The sequence below is a fragment of the Trachinotus anak genome, unplaced genomic scaffold, assembly GCF_046630095.1.
Source record: "Trachinotus anak isolate AG129_WGS33_773 ecotype Australia unplaced genomic scaffold, CSIRO_AGI_Tana_v1 ptg000009l, whole genome shotgun sequence".
NCBI lineage: Eukaryota > Metazoa > Chordata > Actinopteri > Carangiformes > Carangidae > Trachinotus > Trachinotus anak.
The window spans coordinates 1,906,942-1,933,076 of NW_027273860.1; the positions used below are offsets into that span (position 1 = coordinate 1,906,942).

The following is a 26,135-nucleotide window of genomic DNA, read 5'->3' on the forward strand; positions in this document are numbered from 1 at the left end:
GAGAGAAATACAACACACACAAACACACTGAGATGTAAAGATATATTTATGTTGACAGAAAACACACAGACACACTGGTGCAGCCTCTCACCTCACTCTGCAGCTCAGAGATCTGCTTAGCAAACTCTGTCTCTTTGGTCTCTGGCATCTGGTGGAAAACACTGCTGCTGATCTCCTGTCGGCCTTTCTGCTTGTATTTATTCTGACACACACAAACACCCAGACAAGAAAGTGAATTTGCAGAAAAACATGTGAAAACAGGCTGCGTCTGCAACAAGAGAATATCCTCTGTACTGTTATTTACGCCTGAAGTTTGTTTTTCTTTTGAAATGAAACAAATGAAACTTGAGTGTCTCTCCTGCAGGGAATATTTTGATGAGAATAAGAGTTTGTAACTGTCATAATGCATCTTGAATCCATGTGATGTTTATTTCTTAGCAATAAAAGAAGCTGTAGTGAACCTTTCCAGGTCCACAGCTCTGGTGACACTGTGTGGACGTCCACCCACCTCACTCTGAAGCTCCACGGCGGCTTTAGCGAACTTCATCTCCTCTGTCTCCGGCAGCAGAGCGTACAGGCTGCAGCTCAGCTCTTTCTTACCTTCCTTGTACTTCACCTGCAGACGACAGAGAGACGCTGGACGTCAGGGTCAAGACTGAAGCTGTTTACGATCAAGTAGTTTCCTCTTTCACACAGATCACAACATCCAGTGGCAAAATGACTTACAGACAGTTCTCAGACCATCTTTACAAATGAACCCTTCGTGTGTGTGTGAGTGTGAGTGTACCTGACTCTGCAGCTCCGTCGCCTCTTTAGCGTGTTGCGTCTCCAGAGTTTCAGGGAGCTGATGGTACAGACAGCTGGTCGCCTCCTTCCTGCTCGCCTCCTTGTACTTGGCCTAAAGGAAACATCAACTGTCAGCTGCTGTACACGTCCCTGCGTGTCTCCTAACTGACTGTGAAGTTACTGAAATCATGTGAGGAGAGTGTTGTTGTGATATTTCTGCTCCAAATCTTTCACTGATCATCTGTCAATCAAACACTGTGGAAGGACAGTTTCTGTTTTAGATTTTCTACTGATTCTGTTTGTGCAGCTCTCCACACAGTTAGTACAGCGTCATGGAGTGTGTCTGCAGTGTGTCTGTAGTGTCCTGATTTTGATCCCTATCCTGTTTTGACAGTGTTCAATCACCTGGTTTTTCATAAACTTGATCATCAGAGGATCCAGGTTTCTGATTGTGTGTCTCCAGGTGTGTCTTGATGAGAAGGTTCAGACACCTGGATACACTCCAGCTGCTGTATCCAGGTTTCTGAATCCGGGATAAGCTGTTTACATGTGCAAAATATAACCAGGATACTAGTGTTCATGTAAAGACACTCATGTTTTCTTTGTACCATGAAATCAATTCACGGAGGCTGCAGGGATTCAGGGATTTTATGCTTTTGTGCCTTGTTGACAAATTATTAATGAGTTATTTATCTGTTAAATGAGATATTTTAGGCAGCACAGCAGCTTAATGTTCAGCACCACCGCCTCACAAGAAGAAGAGTCTGGAAAGGACCGTCTTCCTCACCTCGCTCTGCAGCTCAGAGACGGTTTTGGCGAGCTGAGTCTCGGCGGTCTCCGGCAGCTGAGAGTAGAAACTCTGAGACAGGCTCCTGATCCCGTCCTCTTTATATTTACTCTGGAAAACACAGAGAGGATCCAAGTCAAACTCACTCAGACATCAGGGATATAACAGAGACAGAGTGACCCTCACATGTGCCTGTTGTTGCAGCTGTGTGTGTCTTTACCTCGCTCTGCAGGTCTGACATCTTGGCGGCGAGCTGCATCTCGGCTGTTTGCGGCAGCTGAGCGTACAGGCTGGATGACATCAGCTTCTTCCCGCTCTCCTTGTACTTGTTCTGAAGGAAACAGCAGCAGGTGAAACAAAACATCAGCTTCGTTTAGTTTCCTGATAAGTTAGACAATTAATTCTCATCTTCCTGTTTTCATATGAGTGAAAAACAATTATCCCAGAGTGTTTTCGGTCAAACAGAATCAGGAAACTAAATGATTAATTAGTGCAACAGTAATTACAGAAAGCTTCAAACAATCCAGCTTGTGCATCGTATGAATGGGGACAGGACTCAGTGTCAGACATTTGTCCTGAGACAAAGAAGAAGTTGTGTGGAGAGAAGTTCAAACCCTGCTCACTGTCTCACTGTGTAAAAGTTGAATTGTTGGTTTTGGAAAGTTTCGGACATTGATGAAAATGTGACCTGGTAGAAACTCAAACCACCATCAGTCAGTGGAAAACCAGAGAAAACAACATTGTAGGAAACAGCATCATATTTCTGTCAGTGCTTTTCCACCATGAGATCCAGGAGCTTAATTTCACCAAGACCTAGTGTCCAGAGGTGAAAGCTCCTCCAGCGGGTTGAGATTTCCTCTGCAGGGCTGAATCATGATGGTCCCCTTTCATGAACACATGATGAGTCTATCACATTCCCTCTGGACGTCATCCTCTGCAAAAATGGACAACCAAACTACGAGCAAGACAACACGACAACACTGCCGACCTGAAAGTGTGACTCGACCAATCAGCGACGTTTAGCCCCAACCAGAAAGATCCTGAAACTTCAGGAAGTGCAACCTCCCGAGAACGGACTCTATCTCCCCTTCACTAAGTTCAGACCCCGGTTCCTCGTGGGCTCCCCAGGGAAAGTGTCTTTGGTCCAAACCCAAATCCAGAGAACAGACTCTGAGGTTCCTCAGCTCTCAGCTCATTGGTTGTTGTCCCTCTGTTCAGTGTTTGAGTGACGTTACACAAACACTTCAGCTCCTCAGTGAGATAATGCTGACAAAACTTTGCTGTTGCTGTAGCAGCTACAAACAGAATTACAAACATCCTCAACATTTAGCTCAGAGTTTTCAAAGTGCAAAATATTATTCATTCATTAATTCTTGGAAGAGCGACGCTGGACTCAGTCTGAGCTTCTCTCTGAGTGGAGGTTTCCACAGTAAAACACGACTACTGCAGATTTAACCATGATGTGCTCACACTGACCGGCGCCGCTGACTAAATAATACTAAATATTACATCACAAATGAGGAAGAGGAATCAGTCTTTAAGTGTTTTGATGCTCAAATATTAAACATCATGAAATGTGAATGAGTGAGTGTGAATAATAGATGTGTGTACCTCGCTCTGCAGCTCAGTAACCTCTTTAACGCGCTGCGTCTCCAGAGTCTCGGGCAGCCGGTGGTACAGAGAACTGCTGGCCACCTTCTTTCCCGCCTCCTTGTACTTGACCTGCAGGAAAAACCAACAGTTTACAGCTTCTCTTACAACAAACCCCACATTATCACCAGTGTCACGGCTGAGATTGGTGCCTTTATTCAGGATTGTTTAACTGCCAGGAAACACTTTAAGTACCACTTCCTTTGAAAAGAACTAAACAACAAAGATGAGTATTGTCGCTTTGTGTCTGCAGGAGCCAGATTCACATCAAAACCACACTCAGAAGGTGGAGAGACACTGATCGAGTGAAGAGAGAGAGAGGTTCAAGGAGGGAGAGAGAGACGGGGGGAGGTGTCCAGCAGATATGAATGTGTGTCTGATAACAGGACCAGAATAGATGACAGTAATCACTTTATCTGGAATGTGTTAACATGAGAAGCCTGAGATGGAGCACACACACTTACACACACTTTCTCTGGAGACCTTGTTTTCCTTAAACAGTCTGTTTATCTGACCTCACTGCTGTGGCCCTGAAGTTCACTGGTTCTTCCTGAAGATGTGAATCTTAAAAAACATGTGTTGGTTTATTATAATTCATCTTTAAAAACAGCTGGACACCATATTTTTTTAACAAATGTTCCTCAAACACGAGGAAACGGTGCATCAGTGTGTTAAGGACTACTTTCAGCGGCGGATGAATCCACATTTGGTGTTGTAGAGAGTATTTGGAGCAGCGGGACAGTGAGTGTAGATAAACTGCAGTGTGTGTGTTCATTGTGAAGAAGGTGCAGCTCACTGATGTGTTTTAACGGTGGAGCTCAGAGGAACCAGATACATCAGGGTTTGGATGCAAAGAAAACACTTAGGGACCAGTGGCTCATAAAACATCTTATGTTTTCTACTTAAAGATGATGTTTAAGGTTTTATTCCTCCTCCTTTCTGTGTAGAAAAAGTTCCTCATCATTGAAGCTCTCTCACTCTTCTTGGGATGCGTTCATGTTCTTAATTTATAAACTCACTCATGTTGAGTTTAACTTACCTTTACTTTGGTCACTAAGGTCTTTTGTGCAAGAGTTAAACTGACTTTAAGTGATTCCTTAAGTAAAAGACTAAGATAAGGAGAAAACTTTAAATACTTAAGTGAACATTTTAAGGAAACCTTAAGAAGAAGACTTAAGGGTGTTTTGTGCACTTTTTACTTTAAGGACACCTTAACTCAGACTTTAAGGAAAATCTTAACTGAAGGTGTTTCATGCAGCTGGCCCCAGGTGAGTTCCCATAATGCTTCTGTGTAAACAGATCTATGTCCTCACAACAACAATAGTTAAGAGTTTCCCACCTCGCTGTGCATCTCAGCCATGTCTTTGACAAACTGCGTCTGCAGAGTCTCAGGCAGCAGCGAGTACAAAGTGTTGGGCAGATCCTCTTTGTCCTTCTTGTACGTCGCCTTGAAACAAAATAAAAGTTGATTAAAACAGTTTTTACATTTTCAACTTGTTCCTCTTCGAACCTCTGTTACTGTGTGAAAACAAACTGATCAGCTGTGTGTGTATTTAAATTATGTTCATGTTTGCAACAAAATAAATAAATGAAAATGTAATGTAATAAACTAAAAATGATTTATTTTTCATGATAATTCTTCCATCTTTGAAAACTTGGCAGCACATTTAACAACATGTTGTAGTAAAATACAAACTTAATCTCTGCCTGCGGAACGTCTGTATGAGGCGTTCAGGGACCTCACCTCACTCTGGATCTCTGACATCTGCTTGGCGAACTGTGTCTCTGCCGTCTCAGGGAGGAGTGAGTACAGGTTCTTACTGATCTCCTTCTTTCCCTCCTCTTTGTACTTCACCTGAGACACAAAACACACAGCTTACTTCCCCAGACTCCCCGTGCTGACGCCCAGCAGCTCTAAATGTGTGTGTGTGTGTGTGTGTGTGTGTGTGTGTGTGTTTCCCACCTCGCTGTAAACGCCTCTCAGCTCTTTAGCCAGCTGTGTCTCTGTGGTTTCAGGCAGCTGGTGGTACAGAGAGCCGCTCCCCTCCTTCTTACCGTCCTGTTTATACTTCACCTACACAAAGATGGCAGAACGGAGGGAAGTTCAAGTGTGAGCTCCTCCCAGCAGAAAACATCCAGAACCCACCAAATATCCAAACTCAAGAAGAAACAAATCAGACTGAAGCTGTGAAATAAGACTCAGACCTGGACCTGACCTCTTCACAGACAGTACCTGACTCTGCAGCCGTGACACCTCTTTAGCGTGCAGGGTGTCCAGAGTCTCCGGCAGCTTTGAGTACAGAGAGCTGGACACTTCTCTCTTCCCTGCTTCTTTATATTTGGTCTAGAAACACGAGACCGAACATGATGTTGAACAACAGGAAACACAATCCAGACAGAAGAGAGACCAGATTAAAGAAGAATCATCCACAAGTTGACTTTCCTCAAGACAAAAAATCTCTTTGATCGTAAGAACATGATACAGTTTTGTGTTATCACCACCCAAACCTCTATGACAAACTCAGATCTCTCCGTACCTCGCTCTGTATCTCAGAAACAGCTTTGGCGAACTGGATTTCGTTGGTCTCTGGTAGCTGAGAGTAAACACTCACAGTCTGACTCTTCTTCCCACTTTCTTTATACTTGTTCTGGAGACGATGAGACAACAGGACACATTTAGAAAAACGTTCTATCAAAACATCCAACGAACGCTTGTTTCTTTCTCTTGCTACTCTCTAGTTTTATTTTCAGTGTCCTGATAGAAGCAGCAGTTATTAATGGTGATGAAATGACGTCAGGCTCATTGAGTTTCTTCTTCTCTTGTTGTCAACTTCACGCTCAGAGCTGGAGTTTGGGTTTGAGAGAATCCTTCTGTTGACGTGTTGTGTTCAAGAGCCTCTAATACAAGAGGAAAACTGTGCATAGACACAACAGCGACAATCAAACTACACAACGACTGTATTTTATATTTGTTTGGATAAATTCTTGTCTTTGTTTCTGGTATTTTGTCTTTTCTCTTGTTTGTAGTAAAAACTAAATAAATCACAGTACAATAAAATTCCCTCAATGACAGAATCAAGTTAAAGAGAAGAAAGAGTTTGAAGAACAGTTTGCGGAGCTGTACCTGACTCTGGATCTCTGTCATCTCGCGGGCAAACTGAGTCTCTGCAGTTTCAGGGAGCTGAGAGTACAGAGATGACGTCATCTCCTTCCTCCCTTCATCTTTGTACTTTTTCTGTCACAAACAAAGCGTCACAGTTAATGTTGAAGAGCAGGTTTTGTGTTGGTCTCCTCCTCACATTAAGTCAAAATATAATAATTCATGTTATTCAGGTTATGGAGGAACTTCACTCGTGTATTTTGGGAAAAATCTAAACTTCTTGTGTTAGAAAAAACACTTTCAAGGGATCAGGTTGTTCTGGACTTTGATTCAACTTTGAATCTAACAGTTTTTTAGCAATTCAAGCTAAACATGAATCAAATTCAACTCTGAGGCCAATAAAGTAGATTTGAATTTGACTGAAGTGAAAGATGGAGAGAAAAAAAAGGGAGAGAAGGTAGAGGAAGAGGAGCAGACCGAGAGATGAAGGTGGAGACTCACCTCACTCTGCAGCTCCGTCACTTCTTTGGCGTGTTTGGTCTCCAGAGTCTCAGGCAGTTTGGAGTAAAGAGACGACGCTGCCTGTTGCTTCCCGGCCTGCTTGTACTTCACCTGACACGCACGCACGCGCACACGCAGACGCACGCGCACACGCACACGCACGCGCACGCGCACGCGCACACGCACACGCACACACACGCACACACACACACACACACACACACACTGCTCTGGAAACTATCCTCCTCACTGACCAATGTTATCAGTCTCACATCCCATTGGTTGTTGATATAGCAACCATCCTGTGACATCACCAGAGGACATCATCATCCGTTATCCAATAGGAATTCAGCTTCCCGCCCTCTTTGACCCCACACAGTAATGAGTAAATAAACTTGTTGCCGTCAAACTAAATGTTTCTTAGCTGCAGCTGCAGTGGGGTGAGGATGATGATGAAGATGATGATGCAGCCTCTTCAGATGGTTTATAATAAAAAATAAAATCTGTACCCCACTTGGTTCTTGATGTTTTTTCTTTTGTTAAATAATGAATAATATAATATAATTACACGTTATAATATATATAATAATTAAGCAGATTAGTAAGATAAAATTTAAGATTAAATTTAAGTTTCCCACCTCGCTGTGAGTCTCAGCCATCTCTTTAATAAACTGAGTCTCCAGAGTCTCAGGCAGCAGCGAGTACAAAGTGTTGGGCAGATCCTCTTTGTCCTTCTTGTATTTTGCCTTAAGAGGAGAAAAAAAAACACCAAACACTGTAAACGGAGAAAACACAGCACAGTAAGAAAAGTTTTGCAGGAACGAGGAGAGAAAGTAGAGCAGAGCGCCGCTGCACCTCGCTCTGGATCTCCGACATCTGTTTGGCAAAGTACATCTCTGGCGTCTCAGGGAGGAGGCGGTACAGGGAGGAGGACACTTCCTTCTTACAGCCCTCTTTGTATTTCACCTGCAGCACAACACAAACAAACCAACACAACAACACAGGACACAGCAGCCAGGAGGTTATGGAGCAGTCAGACTGAACGGAAGCTGAGTCACAGCAAACTGATGTAAACAGGTTTCACTGGAGCTGTGTGACTCCACTGGATGAATTTTAGCTAATGTTTTTTGGCGGCAGCATCGATCTGTGTTTAGAGGAAGTGCAGCCTGAGCAGCATCTTATTTTTGGAACAGCCTCCTCCTCTCACTCTGATATGAAAGCTGTCGTGGAGACTCTGTGACAGCTCAGCCACACCAGACACCACAGGCTCACACACAGGGAAAACTCCAAGGTCACAAAGAGGGAAAACCAATCAGACTGGTGAGACTGCAACAGTGAGTTGCAGTTTGAGCCACAGATATTTTAATACTAATGACCAGAGTCTGCTCTCTCACTAAAGGTCATAGCAAAATTTTAAAAAAGTTTGAACTTGCAGCATCTTTTTCTTTCATTCAGAAGGTCTTGTTTGTGTTGCTGCGTTCAAGCGCTGCAAGTTTGTGTTTGTCAGGGTGACTATTGACAATCTGACCAATCACAGCGCAGGAGGCAGGAGCGTCTGGATGAACAGAACAGTGTCGGTCACCTGACTCTGGAGCTCCGTCACCTCCTTGGCCAGCTCAGTCTGGAGGGTTTGAGGAAGGCTGGAGAACAGAGACGCCGACAGATCCCTCTGCACGTCCTCTTTGTACTTCAACTGCAGGGATGGACAGAGTCTGAGTGAGAAGAACTGCTGGGAAAAGTGTTTCATGTGAAAATGTTCTCCTGAAGTGCACTGGTGCAGCATATGCTTCATTCAAAACCTGCAGAGATGCAGAGAAACTTTAGTCTTTTAACACAGTTTCTTTTCTTTTTTGACTTTTGACCTGATCAGCAGGTTTTCTTTCTCTTTTCTGACATGATGAAAAGGACATGAGGGAAAAATAAATCATTGCTAGTATGGATTTTCTATCAAGATGAAGATAAAAATGAGGTATAGGTGAAAAGATTTGGGAAAACGAGGAAGATGAGAAGACTGAGGCGTCTCTCGTACCAGCAGCCTGGCTCTGATCTCTGATGAACATGTCATCTCTCATTTATTTGATCTGTTGTGGTTTTACAAGACAGACGGGCGGTATCGATCTTCTCCTCTAAGACAGAGCGCAGCGTGGACATCAGGACATGGATGCACTGTTCACACAGTGATACGAGTGTGTGTGGCGTGTGGTCGGTACCTGGCTCTGGAGCTGTGCGACCTGCTTGGCGTGTTGAGTGTCCAGGGTTTCAGCCATCACAGAGTACAGACAGCTGCCGGCCTCCTGCCTCCCTGACTTCTTATACTTTGTCTGAAAACAACATTTTTAAGTGACTTAATTATTTTGTGTTCTTTAGAAATAAAACACAAGAAAAGACGCCAGTGTTTTCAGCCTGAACGACACAGACCCAGTCCCATTAACTGTTCTGCTAAACTTTATGATGACTATACAGACAAAGCTCCTGTGTCCTGACCCAATCAGGACTGAAATTAGAGGAGGAAGAAGAAGAAGAAGAAGAAGAAGAAGAAGAAAAAGTTTGAGAACCACTGGTGTAAAGAACCATGAACCCGCTGTGTACAGTTCAATGACAGACAGATTATCGGATTTCTCAGAACTCACTTTACTTTCAGTCACACAGACGATAAATCCAGCTGCTCATCAGCTGCAGCTTTAACCTCATTTATCTTCACATCATTGTATTTGATAGACGATGAACTTGTTTCTGTGTCTCCTCGTGAATGAACTCTTCCTCCTCTCTCTCCTCTCACCTCGCTCTGCAGCTCAGAAACAGCTTTAGCAAACTGAGTCTCATTGGTTTCTGGCAGCTGACTGTAGAAGCTCTGACTGAGGCTCCTCATCCCATCCTCCTTGTACTTGTTCTACAACCAAAGAACAAAAGCATAATTTACAACATTATGAGACAGCAGCTGCAGGTTCTGGCTGCTACTGTCAGAAGATATGAGAGCTCCACAGAACTGTCACTCATTCATTATATAGTCATTCATTCATCACTAACTAAGCAGAGTGGCCACGACAAAAATCCAACACATCACAGAGTCCAGAGTCGACCTCTTCACGTTGCTCTGACAGACGCTGCTTCGCTTTATAAACCTCAGAGTGACTAACACACCGCCAGCTGCTGAGGAACGCCACGTGACATCACTGCCATGTGACATCACTGCCATGTGACATCACAGACAGCATGTGTCAGCAGAGGTGATTCTCATAATGTCAATGTTGGGAGATTCAAAAGCTGACTGAAGTGTCCACAGTCATGTTGACCTTCCGCTTGTTATTCTCCACACCTAGGTCACAATGACAACAACTGAGTCGCTTTAATGTTAACTGTAAAATGTTAATGAGGTCAAGTCAAAAGCTCCAGAAAGATGTTTAGTCGACCTGTCTCGTGTCTGAACACAGAAAACAAGAGGATGAATAAATTATGTTTCTAATCATCTCATCAATGTAAGAATCCGGAGCCTTTTTTTCACGTCTGTGGCCTGAAGAATGAACCTGAGGACGAGGCTGCTCCGTGGTTCTGTTGGACTGTGAGTCTTTGCTCTCACCTGGCTCTGTAGGTCTGTGAGGCCTCGGGCGAACTGGTTCTCCAGAGTGTCCGGCAGCTGGTGGTACACTGGACACGACATCTCCTTCTTCACGGCCTCTTTATACAAGATCTACAAGACACAGAGGTCACAGTGTGGACTCTGACTGAGGAGGAAGGAAGTTTATTTCACAGTTTAACACATTTCAAGGTCCCACACAGTCTAAAGGTAGATGTCCATGTGTTTTTTGACGATGAAGGCTCAGATCCTCTCTTCTGATTGGCCAACTGACCTGTTGTTACTAGAGCTCCAGAGAGAAGCCTGAGAGAGGAGATGTAAAACTACACTGAGATGGTATTTGGTTCTTAAAACCACAGATATATCTTCTGATGGAGATCAACACAGTGTAAAATATGGAGCTTTAAAAATACAGACTGTACATTACCAGTGTCTGTCAAAGGTGCATGATGCATGTGTGCACGTGTGTGTACCTGACTCTGTAGCTGTGAAGCCTCTTTAGCATGTTGTGTCTCCAGGGTTTCTGGCAGTCGATGGTACAGAGACGTTGACGCCTGCTTCTTACTGGCCTCTTTGTATTTAGCCTGAAACAGACAACGACGAGTCCAGGAGGAAACAGTCTAAAAGGTTTTAATTATTTAAATTTCTACATTTTGTTAATTGAGTTGACAGTTAAATTATATAATCTCTAAAATATGTTTGAAAGGAGCAGGAAATTTCTCTGGGAAACAGTAAATCTACTGAATAAACTCAAATTAAAATAAATGCGACTCTATTTTCTCTATAGTTAGAACCAGTAGGAACAGTGTAGTTGTAAAACTGACCCTTAGCTGCTAGTGTCTGTAGGTTTGACTGTGTCTTTGTTTTTAAAGATTCACTGAGAGATGAGTAAGTAAGAAAATTGTTTAAAAAATAAAGCCCATGAAGGTCTAAATCTAGAGTCTAGATCTAGCTCTTCCTGTGAGGATTCCCTGGTCTATTTGATCTTATTTCCTTCCTTGGTTGAATTCAGAATTATTGATGCTGCCCACAAATTGTTTGGTTGGATTTTTACTGCAAATCTTAGTCTCAGAAAGAGGAAACCCAAATCTATCAAGAGAGAAATCTGGAGAGATGAAGTGGGCGGCATTTGGGAAAACAGTTTTATCTTTCAGTCCCAGTCATCTTTGAAGATAATCATCTAGATTTACGTTGTAAATCTGAGATATTACAGATCATCCCTTGTGGAGGGTAAATTCCTAAATCATATGCTTCTGCAGGTAATTCTGTTAAAACATGAAATGGTTGAATATCCAGCCCACAGTCAGGAGCCTGAACGCACCTCACTCTGCATCTCTGTCAGCTCTTTAGCGTGCTGGTGGTCGATGGTGTCGGGGAGCAGAGCGTACAGGTTGACGCTCATCTCTTTCTTACCTTCTTCTTTGTACTTGACCTTGTGATGGAACAAAATAGATGTTTTCTTAAAGGTCACAGCAGGATCACAAGTCAGAGAAAACAACGAGAGAGGTCTGGAACTGTGAGATGAGACAAACAGGCTGACAAAGATCACTTCAGCCTTTAAACAACATCAGGCCGAGCAGTCGTACCTCACTGAGCATCTCCATCTGCTCTCTGACAAACTGGGTCTCGTTGGTCTCTGGCATCAGGTGGTAAAGACTGCAGGAGTCTTTACTCTGCTTGTACTTCAGCTGGAGCAGACACGGTTAAAACAATCAGTTTCTACAGCAGGAACATCATGAGGTCAGAGAACAGGACAGAAACAGAGGCAATAATAAACCAGTCTACAGTGAAAGCAAGGAGCTTTTTCTAAACGAGGATCCTGTCAAACTCAGGTTCAGGCTCATGTGACAGTTTAATGTCTGATTTCTGTAAAAAAAAAAAAAAAAAAAGCTCCAAAGTTTGATTAATCTGTCTTAAACTACCCAAATTTATCTTGATCTACTTCATCAATCTTGTGTGGATTTAATAGTTATCCAAAAATCCAAAGATTCAAGTGTATTTTAGCACAAGTTATTCTTCATCTGGTGTTTTAGGTGTTTACCAAACAGCTTCAGGGTCATTACCATCACCCTCTGAAGAAACCAGAGATGGACTGAATCAGATTTGTGATTTGGCTGAAGGTACGTAGCTCAGAGTAAACACCGCTCTGTTGGATGCTTGGGCCGTTGATGTGGTCTTAGTGAGTCAGTACCTGACTCTGCAGCTGCGAAGCCTCTTTAGCGTGTTGGGTCTCCAGAGTCTCAGGTAAAGTTGAGTACAAAGACTTTGTCACTCCTTTCTTTCCTGCTTCTTTGTACTTCATCTGAAACAACACAAACCAGAAATGACTGGACTGTTCCACACTGGTTTCACCTGATTTCAAAAATCAGTTCTGTTGATTTAAAGTTCAGCATCAATAATAATCCAAGAGCTTTTCACATGGTCACTGATTGTACAACCTGCTAGAATTTCTATATCTCTTCTTTGTCTGACAGAGGTTTCTACTTTCTACTGAAACATAGAGTTGTGTGTCATCTGCATAGATGTGAACCAGTTCCAGTATTTGTTCAGCTGGTATCTGATTTAAACACTGTTCACTGTTACTCCTCAGAACACAGTGTTTGTTTCCCTGAGCTCTAATAAACATGATGAGAACATTTCATTCCACATGAAACTGATTTGTTTAGTAGCTTTCAGTCTTCTTCTTCTTCTTCCCTGACTTTGTCGGCACATTTCTGCACATCTCGAACCGCTCCTTAGTGCTACTGAAGTTCAACACCTCCACAGGGAACCTTGAAATAAAACTTTTATATCTATTTTGAGGTGTTTGGGGACGTTATCGAGCTTGAGAGCAACACAATTTAGAATTAAGCTAAATTTTAACGAGCTCTTTCACTGCATAAACAAACTTGCAGTATTTGCAGAAATCTATTGTGTCAAAGGTGAAAGGTCAAAGAGCAGGATGCTTGCCCTCACCTCGCTCTGCAGCTCAGAGACAGTTTTAGCAAACTGAGTCTCGGCTGTCTCTGGAAGTTGAGAGTAAAAACTCTGAGAGAGGCTTCTCTTCCCGTCCACCTTGTACTTGTTCTGAAAGAGATGGAGATGATGAAGATAAGTCTGATACACTGACACCTATCAATAATGGGGGACATTTAAAAAGCTCCACTGAAGCTCATTGGCTGAAGCTGGTTTTCCCAGAGAAGGCCTGATATAGATCTGGTGCCCCATCTTTCCCTGGCCGCAGATCAGATATTGTTAACAACTCCTCTCCAGTGCAGGTTAGAACAGACCGTGATGCCCCTTTGATCCTGTTTCTGATGAGTGTCTGAGGTATAAACATCACAGAGCATTGGATAATGGGAGCAGTGATTATTTATGACTAATAAAGAGTATTCTTACTGCAGTTGTTTAAGGAGGCATCAGCTCTGAGCTGAAGCTCATCCAGGATCTGTCCTACGTCTTTATTTAATCTCGATCCAAAATGTTTGAGGTTGAAGAAACAAACGATTCCTCACATTGGTTTAACTCGGCATCATTGGCTCAGTGTCTGTGAATCTCATAGTTTTAATTAAAGTTACATCACGGGCAGAGAAAATATTTGTTTCTCATTGTCTGGTGGGTCTTCTCCACCCTGGACCATCCTGAACAGCCACTCTCTGTAGTTTTTATCAAACAAACAGGAGGAAACTGTGCATTTGTTGGGGACTATTTTCATTTCTAATAGTTTTTGGAAACAATGCAGCTCTGTGGCTCAGATTAATAACATGTATCAGGCTTTAGATACTCACACGATATCTGTTAGTAGGAGATGTCCAGGGTTTTGTTTGTTTTTCATGGGATTTGTTGAGAATAATAAGAATAATACTGTATGAGGTGAAGATGTTTAAATTATCAGAACTTAAGGTTTTCAAATTCTTCATGATTCCCTGAAGTTTTCTGGGAAGTTTCTTGACCTGTGTAATTTATCACTAATTACAGGTAGAACAGAAACTACAATCCAGTTAATTCCAATTAACTGCTGAGCCAACTTAACCAAGAGTCTTTCAGTCAGTGCAGCAATTTCTCTTCAATGTTCATCAAGAACAAACTTTCCACTGAACATTTAAATATTAACTTTAAATGGAGCTGTTCTTTCAGAAGATTAATCATAACTGGTTCTCACTTAATTCTTCGCAGGACTTTGTTTTTACCTCGCTCAGCGTGCCAGTCATCTCTCTGGCGAAGCTGGTTTCTGAGGTGTCGGGCAGAGTGGAGTACAGGGAGCTGGACATCTCCTTTTTCCCGCTCTCCTTGTACTTGATCTGTGAAGTACAGCATCAAGAAGCTGAGGAGGGTGGATGTGGGGAGTGCTGGAGGAGGAGCACTGCGCTGCATGGAGGTGTTATCGTCTGACACACACAGCTCTCAGAAATCAGACACTTCTTCGGCTTTACCTGGCTGAGCAGCTCTGCAGCTTCCTTGGCGTGCTGCGTCTCCATGGTGTGAGGCAGCAGCGAGTACAGGCAGGTGTTCGCCTCTTTCTTCCCTACCTCCTTGTACTTGGTCTGCAATTTGAAATAAACACAGTCACTCTGTGTGACGTGGTGGTTGGTGCATCACACTTCTTGCAGCTTCTGATTTTTTTATGATGTATTGACAGTAATGATGCTACACTGACATACCACACATGTTCTGAAGCTGTGAGAGGCTATGTGGAGATTTTATGAATCTCTCAACTTCCTTTTCAGTTTTGATTCAGTTTTAACCCTTACTCTGTTTTCCTGTGACATCTCGTTACTGTCTGTGGACGAGATGAGGACTACAGAAGTGGGTTTATAGGAACCTAAAGCTGCACTGGAATAAAAACTGACCAACTTGCTCTTCATGCAGCCAAACTACAGGAAAACTCTTTGGCATAATGGTGAGACTAAGTTATTTTTCCTCGTGTAGCTCTGTCCTGGTTGAAGATCCCTCCGCGTACCTCGCTCTGCAGCTCAGACAGCTGTTTGGCCAGCTGTGTCTCTGTCGTTTCTGGGAGGCGGTGATACAAAGTGCTCTCAGTCTTCTGCCTCAGACCTTCTTTATACTTCACCTGCAGGAAACAGGAGGGAGCATCACATGGTGTGGCCTCATCACAAACCTCTCACTGTGTCACTGACGGTTTCTGAAACTCGCTCCAACAGATTCTGCTTTAGGCGGCCGCCTCCACATCTTAGCTCACATTAGCATCGCTGGCCTCGTGTGTGTTTATGTGAGAGACTTGGAACTATGTGAAGCTCCACAGAAACGTAAACAAGAACTTGTCACGACTGTAGAAACTGAAATAATACCCAAGTTAAAAATGTGTTGGATACAACAGAACAACACCTGCACTACACTTTCACATAACACAGCATCAAACAAAAAGAATTCACTCTACTCAAAGTTTTTCATGTTTTGTTTTGCCACAGTGAACTACAGTGGATGGGATTAGTACAGTGGCCAGGAGAGCCCAAAACACTGCAGCAAACAGACAAAACACAAACAGAAAAATACAGAACAGAAATGTTTCCAGGGGAAACAAAAAAGTGATGAGCACAGCTGGGACACACTTGTGTGGATGTATTATAATTATAATGATTCATGTTGTGTGTATTTGCAGCTTGTGTGTTGAAGATGTTTTCTGACAGGCCTGTGTTGAGCTCTCAGGGCCACCGTAGATTAGGATTTATCTTTGATACTGATTTAAAAGAATCTAAATTAACCACAAGCACAAAACTGATTGCACAAGTGTTGACTTTTCAGATGCTACAGCACTGAGCCTTTGTTGATCGGCCTGTATCTGTGTTTGTTCATGTGAACAGTGAGGAAGCAGCAGTTTTCATGTCCCATCATTGGGGGACGGGGGACGGGGTTGAGGTCTGGACTTTTATTTTGTCACCTCAGGACATTAAAACTTTTGTTTTAAAGACAAAAAGAACGGATGTAAAGTGTGTGGCGCTGGAGGATGTCACCACTGTGCAGTCACAGCGTTGAGTACCTCACTCTGCAGGTTGGACGCCTCTTTGGCGTGCTGGGTGTGGATGGTCTCAGGCAGCACTGAGTACAGGTTGATGCTCATCTCCTTCTTCCCGTCCTCTTTATACTTCACCTGAAATAAACAGAAATGTTGCAGCTTCATCCACCAGCTACCAGAAAACTTCTCATGAAGATTTAATTTCTTCTCCGTCCTGTTGTTACCTCGCTGAGAAGCTCGGAGACGTCTTTAGCGTGGGCCGTCTCTAAGGTCTCAGGCAGCAGGTGGAACAGGCTGGAGGAAAGACCTTTCCTCAGAGCCGCCTTGTACTTCAGCTGAACACAAACAGGAGCACAGTCAATTATCCAGCTGTAACAGTCACACAGGGGCGGGTCTGTCAGTGTGTGCTGTGTTGTGCTGCGGGTCGAGTGTTTTCACCTCACTCTGCAGCTCAGAAGCTTCTTTAGCATGAAGCGTCTCCAGAGTCTCAGGCAGAGTGGAATACAAAGAGCTGGACACGTCCTTCTTTCCCTTTTTGTACTTCATCTAAAATCAGGTCAAATGAAACGTGAGATTTCAACGACCAAAATACAGAAATAATTCATTAAACACGTCAACATCAACATTAAAGACTCCTGACATCCGCAGCTCCTCTAAATTCAGACTAATGTTTGTACTTGTCAAACACAGACACCTGAGACCTGTAAATAATGAAATTAGAGACTAATTATCTAAGATCCACTGTAGGAGTGTAGAGCTGTGAGGAACCCTCAGGGCCTTCTAGGTCTTCAGATAAAATATCAGCATTTTAAATTTAATCTCTTTCATTTATTAATCTAATTTTAGCCTCATTATCTCTAGGGTTACTGTCCTAACAACATGAAAACAAAGTTATCCAATCAGATTTTTCCTTTTGTTGTTGTCTTCAGACAGAAAAAAGGTTAGCTGGCTCACTCATTGGTGGGACTAAAAGGTGAAAACTCAACAGAACTAAACTAACGAAAACAAACAAACCCAAACCCCGAGCTTAAAAAAAATGTAGAAGAAGTGAAGAAGAGGAGGGGACCCAGGTTGGGCAGTTGGAGGCCCAGCTCTGATACTGTACTGCACAGTGAGGAGAATCTGTATCGTACTGTGATAAAATAAATAAAACTGAGTTTAACTGTTTCAAAAATATATACATTTTATATAAAGTTTTAAGTTTAGGTAAAATCAGATGCTGTGTTGGATTCTGTTCAAATCTGTGCTTGAGTAAATGAACTTTCCACCACCGGTGATGATAATGAACTGAAAATGAAACTGAGTCTAGATTCTGAGTCACTGCTCATCTTTGTTGTGATGAACTATGTGGATCATTGTTTCACTGGAAAGCTTCGTCTTCCTCACCTCGCTCTGCAGCTCAGAGACAGTTTTAACAAACTGCATCTCGTTGGTCTCTGGCAGCTGACTGTAGATGCTCTGAGAGCGGCTCTTCATCCCGTCCTCTTTGTATTTGCTCTGTTAGAAGCAAACAAACCAAACATTTGAGGAGAAGCTTAAATACTCTCCATGTAGAGGAGTTTGTCTCTGCAGGAAGAACAACCTGCTTGTCTCTGATAAGAAACTGACAAATACTTGGTTGTTTGTCTGAGCTAATTAAAAAAATCTAAGTCATCACTTTTTGTTTTGTTTTTTTTGGGAAATATTAAAAATCGGAGTTATCACTGAATCAGATGAGTCAACAGTGCATCTTTTCTGTTGTTGTCATGAAGTGTCAGCTTCTTTGAGGGATACTGTGCTTTCAACTGGATGTTACAGAAAAATTTGTTCAATTGTTAATTTGATTATTGTTTTAGGGAAAAGCTTTATTTTCAAAGCTGTTGATGTGGATTCCTTGTATATTCATAAATTTAAAGTGTCTATTAAACGTGACTTTATTCTGGAAGGATGTATTGCATTCAGAAAAATGGAAGGAGGATTATTGACGTACAGTAATGCACAATCTAAATTATTCTGTCTTTGTTTTGTTTTGCTTTCTTATTTATTTACTGATTGATTTTAATATCTTATTTAGGTTGGCTTGTCTGATACTGTAATGTTATGTGTTTGTTTAGTGTGTTAAGTTTGATCTGTGTTTACTGTTTTGTTTTATGTCGTCTATTATTAATGAACCTCTTTCTATGAATGGCAAAGCTTTTATTGTGGCTTCTCTCTGTGTTTTGTCTTTGTGTGTTTTTAGCAGCTGTTTGCTGAACGCGTCTTTGTGTCCTCGCAGATCAACCCTGACGGCGAGCCGAGCCTCATTAGCACAGACTGTATCTGTGTTTAAATGAAAGGCTGCGACGGTGATAACCTCTTTGATCCTTTTCTGATGATAATCACAGTTTGTGATAGAAACATCAGAAGCGATGAGCTGATGACGCTGCAGCTCTCTGCAGGAGCTCAGCCAGGTTTTTACATTTAAAACACCTTCCCTGTTTCTGGACCTCGAGGTGTATTTGAAGATTTTGGACGAGGGTTCAATATTAAAATCACCTCATCTTACCTCTTTATCTCGTTTAACTGACTGAAGTTTAGCACCTGATTTTGATTCAGCTTCAGTCTCAGTCTTTTGCTGAAAATGTGCAGTAAATATGTTTGTTTGACTCTATTTTTCCCGTGTGAAACATCATCATGTTGTGTACATATACTGTAATTTTTTGAGGTTTGTTCCAGACATTTTGTTTCTGCTTCTCACCTAATTTCTAGTAAAGTTATGGCTAAATTTAGTTCATGAATCTGTTGCTTTTCTTCCTCCTAGAATCAGTAACATTATCGGCAGAGAATTCACACTAACAGGTCGAGCAGCTTCTGAAGAGGAGACGTCATGTAACTACAGCTACACCCACACTGTGCTGCAGGTATTTTGGGAAGCACCGGACACAGGGCTGGAGGACGCCAGCAGAACGCCACAGTGACCTGGACAAAATGAGTCACATGACATCAGATGTTTTTTTTAATGCTGGTACCTCGCTCAGCATGTCAGTCATCTCTCTGGCGAAGCTGGTTTCTGAGGTGTCGGGCAGAGAGGAGTAGAGAGAGCTGGACATCTCCTTCTTCCCGCTCTCCTTGTACTTGATCTGTAGAGACATACACAATAACCATCATCAGGAAACACAGTTTGATTACACAGTGAAAGTTAAAGGTTGTTGCAGCTCTGTACCTCGCTGAGCAGCTCTGTGGCCTCTTTAGCATGTTGTGTCTCCAGGGTTTCAGGCAGAAGAGAGTACAGACAGGTATTCACCTCCTTCTTTCCAGCTTCTTTATACTTTGTCTGAAGAAACAAAACACAACCTTTCTGCTATTAAATTCATCATTCATTCATTAATTCATCTTCTAATTTATGTCTGCACTTTGCCTATTGGTTTCCAGGGTTCCACATAGGATGCAATGTAAAAAACCTGTTTCATCATGATACTGTTGAGAGCAGTGACTGCTTTGTTGTGACATCACAAAGTTCCAGAAGTCCTGACAGCTGGTTTTAAGGCTCAGTTTCTGAATACAGGCTGTGTGCATTTCTCTGTGGACTGAGGCTTTGATACTTTCACAGTATTAATATAGAACCTAGACCTGCTAGATAATCACAAACACAAGGACATCTACCTTTAGACTGGGTGAAGCTTTAAAAAACACCTGAATCAGTAATTAATGGCCTTTTCAATTCAAGTAAAATACCTTCATGTAGACTGTGAGGTGTTAAGGTGTTACATTTAATTTACAGGTAAAATCTTAAACCTGAACTATGTCAGTGGGATACAACATTTAAACATGATCATAGAACTGTTTAATGTTTCAGTCACATTAGATCAATTAATAAAACTGTGACTCCAGTAATCAGCTTTCTCTGCTTTTATAAATCAGACATTTTGGATTTCAGTGGATCTGGTTTTTCAGGACTGAGAAGTGACTCTCCAGAGAGTTGAAGTAGCTCAATCTGCTGCCTGAGAGCAGCTCTGCACAATATATTCACTCTCACAATACAACAGTACATTTAGTACAATCCTCAAATCTCCACGATTTTAGAGAAACAGATTTTGCAAAAGTCTAAATTTTTCATTGTGCTTCACTGCTGCTGGAGTTCCTCTTTCTCTGAGCTGTCATTGACAAATATCTTAAACATCTTTCACTCATAAACAACTGACTCTGATGATTTTATACATCAGCACTATGTCTGAGAAGGAGCCTGAAATGTTTTTCCTCCATCGTGATTCCTGACTACAGTCGGCTAACATGAGATAAATATTAAACTTTCAACTGCAAAATAAGTTCTGGTCTCAGATGATTCAGCCTGTGTGAGACCAGAGAAACCTCTTCTTCTTTGGTGTCTTTATTTTCTAGCACATGAGAATAATAAAAATCTATCCAGGACTTTTTTAAAGCATAAAAAGTCTCCACAGACATTTCACAAAGTCACATTTTGTTTCACAAAAACAGAAACTATGTAGGTTTTAAATATGTTGGAGAAACACAATTTAAACTTTTAGCTGAACATGTGTTTTAACAGATCGAATGAGTCATAAAGACAAAACATGACCCTGTTCGTGTCCGGCTGTGTCCGGCGCCGTTACCTCGCTCTGCAGCTCAGACAGCTGTTTGGCCAGCTGTGTCTCTGTGGTCTCTGGGAGCTGATGGTACAAACTGTTCTGAATCTTCTGCTTCAGACCTTCTTTATACTTCACCTGCATGAGACAGGAGAGGATCGACGCACTGGACATTAAAGCTAACAGCCAAAAAAAAAAAAGAGAAGCTGTGACCTTTGAGCTAACGTCAAGAAATACAGAAAGAGTTTAAATCATCAAATGGCAAAGATGATGAAGATATAGATCATCATAAACACCTGAAGCATCATGTCAGGTCACAGATTATTGCTTTAAAATGAGACAGTAACTTGCTTGAGTACCTCACTCTGCAGGTTGGATGCCTCTTTAGCGTGTTGGGTGTGGATGGTCTCAGGCAGCAGTGAGTACAGGTTGATGCTCATCTCCTTCTTCCCGTCCTCTTTATACTTCACCTGCAGTAAATACAGAGTTATTATCCTCTTAGCCTGTTTTTTACTTTGATGCTGCTGTGCACGCAGGAAGCAAGAGATTCTTGCAAAAACACAATGATCACAAAGCTCATTTAAGCATCGTGTGCTAAACCTAATCCTAACAGCTGAACAGTTAGTTGATGCAAAATATCAGCTTCACAGAAATTAAAGGGCACATATGATGCATATTTCATACTGGGATGTCTTTGCATGATTTACAGTCTTATACTGGCTCATTACGCAGCCCCTCAGTTCAACCTCTGTCTGAATCAAACAGTATTTTTTAGCTCCTGTCTCTTTAAGGCCCCGCCCAGCAGACAGGAGGCGACAAAAACAAACAGTGGTCGTGTTTCACTTCTTTTCCTTGTTCTCAGATACATCTGTAAATGTTTGAGCCAGATCCAATCCACAACACGCCATCAGCCCACAAATAACCTCAGCAACAAAAGCTGTGGAAGGAAGCTGTTTGTGGGCGTGACCAACGATCTGACGCCAGATCGAGGAGGAAGTGGAGGTAAAATGCAAATGAGCATCTTTGGATGTGTTCACCTCAGGTTTTGGAACATTGATCAGGTGTAACATAGACATCTGACAACGTAACAGTTTATTAATGACAAACCAATGACCAAACACTTAATATATCAAGATCATCTCTCCATGACTTTCCTGGAACAAAAAAAGTCAAGAAAGGCTTCTTGACGCTTTAGTCTCCTCCCAGTCCAGTGACACTGATGTATTTACCTAACATCATTAGCGCTGATGTTTCTGTACCTCACTGAAGAGCTCGGACACTTCCTTGGCGTGAGCCGTCTCTATCGTCTCCGGGAGGAGAGAGTACAAACACGAGTTCACGCCCTTCTTCCCCGCCTCTTTGTACCGCATCTGAGGATGAAAACACACATTTTTACCATCTCACGACATGTGCACACCAAAGGTCAGAACAGACGAGAGGAGCCTCTGAAGGGCAGTAAATATCACAGGAGAGACATTTTATTATTTTCTTTATGACCAAAATCATGACAGAAGATCCACGATGAGTCTCTGAGGACTGAAAACATCCGCTCACCTCGCTCTGCAGCTCAGCAACACTTTTAGCAAACTGAGTCTCGGCGGTCTCTGGGAGCTGAGAGTAGAAACTCTGAGAGAGGCTCCTCCTGCTGCCCTCCTTGTACTTACTCTGAGAGAGGACAAAATAATCTGTGTTATTCATTCAAGGTTGTGTTTGTATAACTTTGGAAATGCCCGACCATGTGAGTTTCCTCTAGGACACCTTTAATGCGTGTTAGGTTTATGCAATGTGTCGGTGTGTGTTGTACCTCACTCTGCATCTCAGTCATCTCTCTGGCGAACTGGATCTCTGTGGTGTCGGGGAGCTGAGAGTAAAGGGAGGAGGGAGCTCCTTTCACCAGCATCTTAGGCCGATAATTCACCTGGGAAACACAAAGTGTAGGAGACAGTGTCAGCGCTGCAGGATCTTTGGTTGAAGCAGGATTAAAAGACAGGTTTGGGTGTTTCCAGGTCGATCTTAATCCAATACTCGTCTGCCATTTATGCACTGAAAGAGTTATGGGAGTGATATGGAGCAAAATGGAAAGACACAGCAACCAAATTCACAGTCCTCCTAGTTCAGTGTAAAAAATTAAGCTTCAAATCAAGTGTTTATCTTTGTTCTTGCAGCTTTTTGTCGGTGACTTTCAGGAGATATCGACCTGCTGAAGCTCAGCAGGAAAAAACACAGACTGATGGATCTTTGGCCCTATGTTGGAATCACTTCACGGCCTGAATGAAAGGAGGAATGATGAACTCTTTCAAATGACATATGGCATGTAGAGTGTGTGTGTGTGTGTGTGTGTGTGTGTGTGTGTGTACCTCACTCTGCAGCTGTGACACCTCCAGGGCGTGCTGAATTTCCGGAGTGTCTGGTAGTTGGGAGTAGAGGGAGATGGAGGCCTTTCTCTTCCCATCTTCTTTGTACTTTTTCTGAAATTGATCCAGATCAGATCAGATCAGATCAGATCAGATTAGGATTAATCAGATCAGGATTAATCACTTCATCTCCAGTAAAACTCACTTTGAGCAACACCAGCACATGTACTGACAGGCTGAGCTACAGCCTCATGTTACAGCTGGTACATAACTTTATCACAGTGTGTGTGAGTGGCCTTGATTTATCCTGATGGCTGAGCTTGAGATGAGATGTCTATGTTTGCTTTATGTGTTTAATTCATTGGCAGTGAGACGCCTCTCAGCTTAATCAGACTTGTATCTGCTGCATAAAACAACCCCAGCGCTGAGGCCCGGGCTGGAGTTAAATGATGAAATATGATGAAACACAGCTGCCGTGGGACTCGGCGTGAAGACGGTGTTCGGGTACCTCGCTCTGAAACTCGTGGACGGTCTTGGCCAGCTGCATCTCGGCGGTTTCGGGAAGCTGAGAGTACAAACTGCTGCTCATCTCCTTCTTTCCTTCCTCCTTGTATTTGTTCTGAGGAGCAGAGAGAGAGAGAGAGAGATAAATTAATGATTACAAGAACTGAAATAGTCTGATTTCCTTATTGAGACTTTGTTTTACTCCTCATTTACTTTTCTATTTATCTATTTATTTGCCTATTTACAGAATTAACCACTGTGTTAATTCTTGTGACATTAAACTTGTATTTTTGTTTATTTTTGCTGCATCTACACAAAAGACAATTCAATTTTCTGTTCATATTAATTAAACGAAGGCACCGTTCATCCATTCATCCATCCATTTATCAACCCATCATCCATCAATTCATCCAATCATCCTTTAACCTTCCATTTATTGATCAATCTCTCCATCCATCCATTCATTCATCCACATGACTATCAGTCTCCATCTGTTCATTCATTTTTTTCTTACTCCATTCATCCATCCATCCATCCATCCATCCATCCATCCAATTATTCGTACCTTTATCCATTGGTCCATCCATTTATCAATCCATACATCCATTATCCATCAATTCATCCATTCATCTTCTAACCTTCCATTTATCTATCAATCTTTCCATCCATCCATTCATTCATTCATCCACTCGAGTATCAGTATCCATCTGTTCATCCATCCATCCAGCTGGCTATTGATCCATCCTTCCTCAATCTGTTCAACCATCGCTCCATCTGTTACTCATCCACCCACAATCACCCATCCATCTATCAATCTGTCTGCCCAGTCATCAAATCATCACCCATTCACCCATTCTTATGCAATACATTAATTCATCCATCTGTCTGTCTGTCTAGCCATCCATCCATTTATCATACATGATATAACCAGCATCCATTCATTCTTCTATTCATCCATCCATTATATCATTAATTTATGTCCATTCAGTAATTCATCCATTCACCATCATTTATCTTTCTATTTATTCATCTGCATCATAAACCATCCTCCATCCATCCATCCATCTGTCTATGCATGAATTTATCCATCATCCTTGTATTTATCCATCTATCCGTTCATCTTCTAGCCGTCCATTTATCCATCAGTCCTTTCATCCATCCATCCATTCATTCATTTATTCTTCCATGTTCCCATCTATTAAACCATAATAACCCATCTATCCATTCACCCATCTATTCATCCATCTATCCTCCATCCATCCATCTAGCATTCATCCCTCCATCATCATCCTCCCAGCCTGACCTCACTCAGTATCTCAGTCAGCTCTTTGACAAACTGAGTCTCTGTGGTTTCTGGCAGCAGAGAATAAAGAGAGGAGGAGATCTCAGTCTTCACGTTTCCTTTGTATTTAATCTGAAAAACAAACAAACAAAACTTGTTCAGCGCTTTATGATCAACCATCATTAAAATCATTTTATCATTATAGCTACATCATTTAGAAGATAATAAAACATTCCTCTTTGTGCTTGATGGACCTTAGAAGCAGAACTTACAGTATCTGGAGACACTAACTAATGAAAGTCTTGGTTGTTAGTGGGTAAGATGAATCAGGCTTGAAAGGAAAAGTCTTTTTTTTTACCTCCTGGTCTTTTTTAATTACTTTAAATTCTCTGCATCTTGAGCATGCTGCTGGCTCCTGGTATTTGAGTCTACATTTTCACCATTTCACAAACTGACCAAACGTTGCCGTGCTGAAGTTGACCCACCTTGCTCTGCAGCTCTGAAGCTTCTCGGGCGCGTTGCGTCTCCGGAGTCTCCGGCAGGATGGAGTACAGAGACACCGAAGCCTCCTTCTTCCCCTCCTCCTTGTACTTGGACTGAAACAGTGACACATTTCAGCAGAGAATATGTCATCGAAGGTCCTCACAAGTGTAAATCAACAGCCATGTAGTGCCTGTGTGCTCAGACCTCAGATATCACAGCGCTGATGTTCTTGGCATGAATGAGTTCAGCTCCAGGAACAAACAGACTCTGGCCTTTCATCTTCTCAAAGTCCTCCTTATACTTCACCTGCAGGGAGGAGAAGACATCAGTGCGTGTGTGTGGGTGGGTGCGTGTGTTTGTTTGTGTTATGTGAACTTCTGCTGCACTCCGGCTCCATTCCCAGGAGGAGTCTTAGCTGTTTTGCAGAGTTTCAGGCTCACAGAGCAACAGTAAACACTGCTGCTATATTATCTCTAATACATTTAAAACATGTATAAATATCAGGAGTGAAACATGCAGCACTCATAATTAAAACATGAGAAATGAAGGTTTGACTGTACCAGAATATACGTGTGTGTTTTACCTCGTTCGTATGGAGGAGC

At 42.3% G+C, this 26,135-nt stretch overlaps 1 protein-coding gene across 3 annotated transcripts in view; it reads right to left on the reverse strand.

Annotated features, from left to right (window-relative positions):
* The window catches only part of LOC139624940 (nebulin-like), a 54,088-nt gene that overhangs the window by 14,222 nt on the left and 13,731 nt on the right, over positions 1-26,135 (reverse strand). For all 3 annotated transcript variants that reach the window (XM_071484377.1, XM_071484376.1, XM_071484378.1), the window contains 43 exons: positions 25,738-25,839; positions 25,536-25,646; positions 25,072-25,182; positions 23,773-23,883; positions 23,268-23,378; positions 22,715-22,828; positions 22,465-22,575; positions 22,170-22,280; positions 21,270-21,380; positions 20,938-21,048; positions 19,533-19,643; positions 19,339-19,449; positions 17,738-17,848; positions 16,790-16,897; positions 16,576-16,686; positions 16,376-16,486; positions 15,338-15,448; positions 14,811-14,921; positions 14,568-14,678; positions 13,354-13,464; positions 12,590-12,700; positions 11,985-12,086; positions 11,720-11,830; positions 10,872-10,982; positions 10,402-10,512; positions 9,604-9,714; positions 9,035-9,145; positions 8,407-8,517; positions 7,680-7,790; positions 7,463-7,570; positions 6,825-6,935; positions 6,348-6,458; positions 5,761-5,871; positions 5,457-5,567; positions 5,187-5,297; positions 4,968-5,078; positions 4,563-4,670; positions 3,185-3,295; positions 1,794-1,904; positions 1,574-1,684; positions 788-898; positions 509-616; positions 92-202 (listed from right to left, as the gene is read on the reverse strand). In XM_071484377.1, coding sequence (XP_071340478.1) covers positions 92-202; positions 509-616; positions 788-898; positions 1,574-1,684; positions 1,794-1,904; positions 3,185-3,295; positions 4,563-4,670; positions 4,968-5,078; positions 5,187-5,297; positions 5,457-5,567; positions 5,761-5,871; positions 6,348-6,458; positions 6,825-6,935; positions 7,463-7,570; positions 7,680-7,790; positions 8,407-8,517; positions 9,035-9,145; positions 9,604-9,714; positions 10,402-10,512; positions 10,872-10,982; positions 11,720-11,830; positions 11,985-12,086; positions 12,590-12,700; positions 13,354-13,464; positions 14,568-14,678; positions 14,811-14,921; positions 15,338-15,448; positions 16,376-16,486; positions 16,576-16,686; positions 16,790-16,897; positions 17,738-17,848; positions 19,339-19,449; positions 19,533-19,643; positions 20,938-21,048; positions 21,270-21,380; positions 22,170-22,280; positions 22,465-22,575; positions 22,715-22,828; positions 23,268-23,378; positions 23,773-23,883; positions 25,072-25,182; positions 25,536-25,646; positions 25,738-25,839 — 4,746 coding nt within the window. The remainder of the gene's footprint in view (positions 1-91; positions 203-508; positions 617-787; positions 899-1,573; positions 1,685-1,793; positions 1,905-3,184; positions 3,296-4,562; positions 4,671-4,967; positions 5,079-5,186; positions 5,298-5,456; positions 5,568-5,760; positions 5,872-6,347; positions 6,459-6,824; positions 6,936-7,462; positions 7,571-7,679; positions 7,791-8,406; positions 8,518-9,034; positions 9,146-9,603; positions 9,715-10,401; positions 10,513-10,871; positions 10,983-11,719; positions 11,831-11,984; positions 12,087-12,589; positions 12,701-13,353; positions 13,465-14,567; positions 14,679-14,810; positions 14,922-15,337; positions 15,449-16,375; positions 16,487-16,575; positions 16,687-16,789; positions 16,898-17,737; positions 17,849-19,338; positions 19,450-19,532; positions 19,644-20,937; positions 21,049-21,269; positions 21,381-22,169; positions 22,281-22,464; positions 22,576-22,714; positions 22,829-23,267; positions 23,379-23,772; positions 23,884-25,071; positions 25,183-25,535; positions 25,647-25,737; positions 25,840-26,135) is intronic.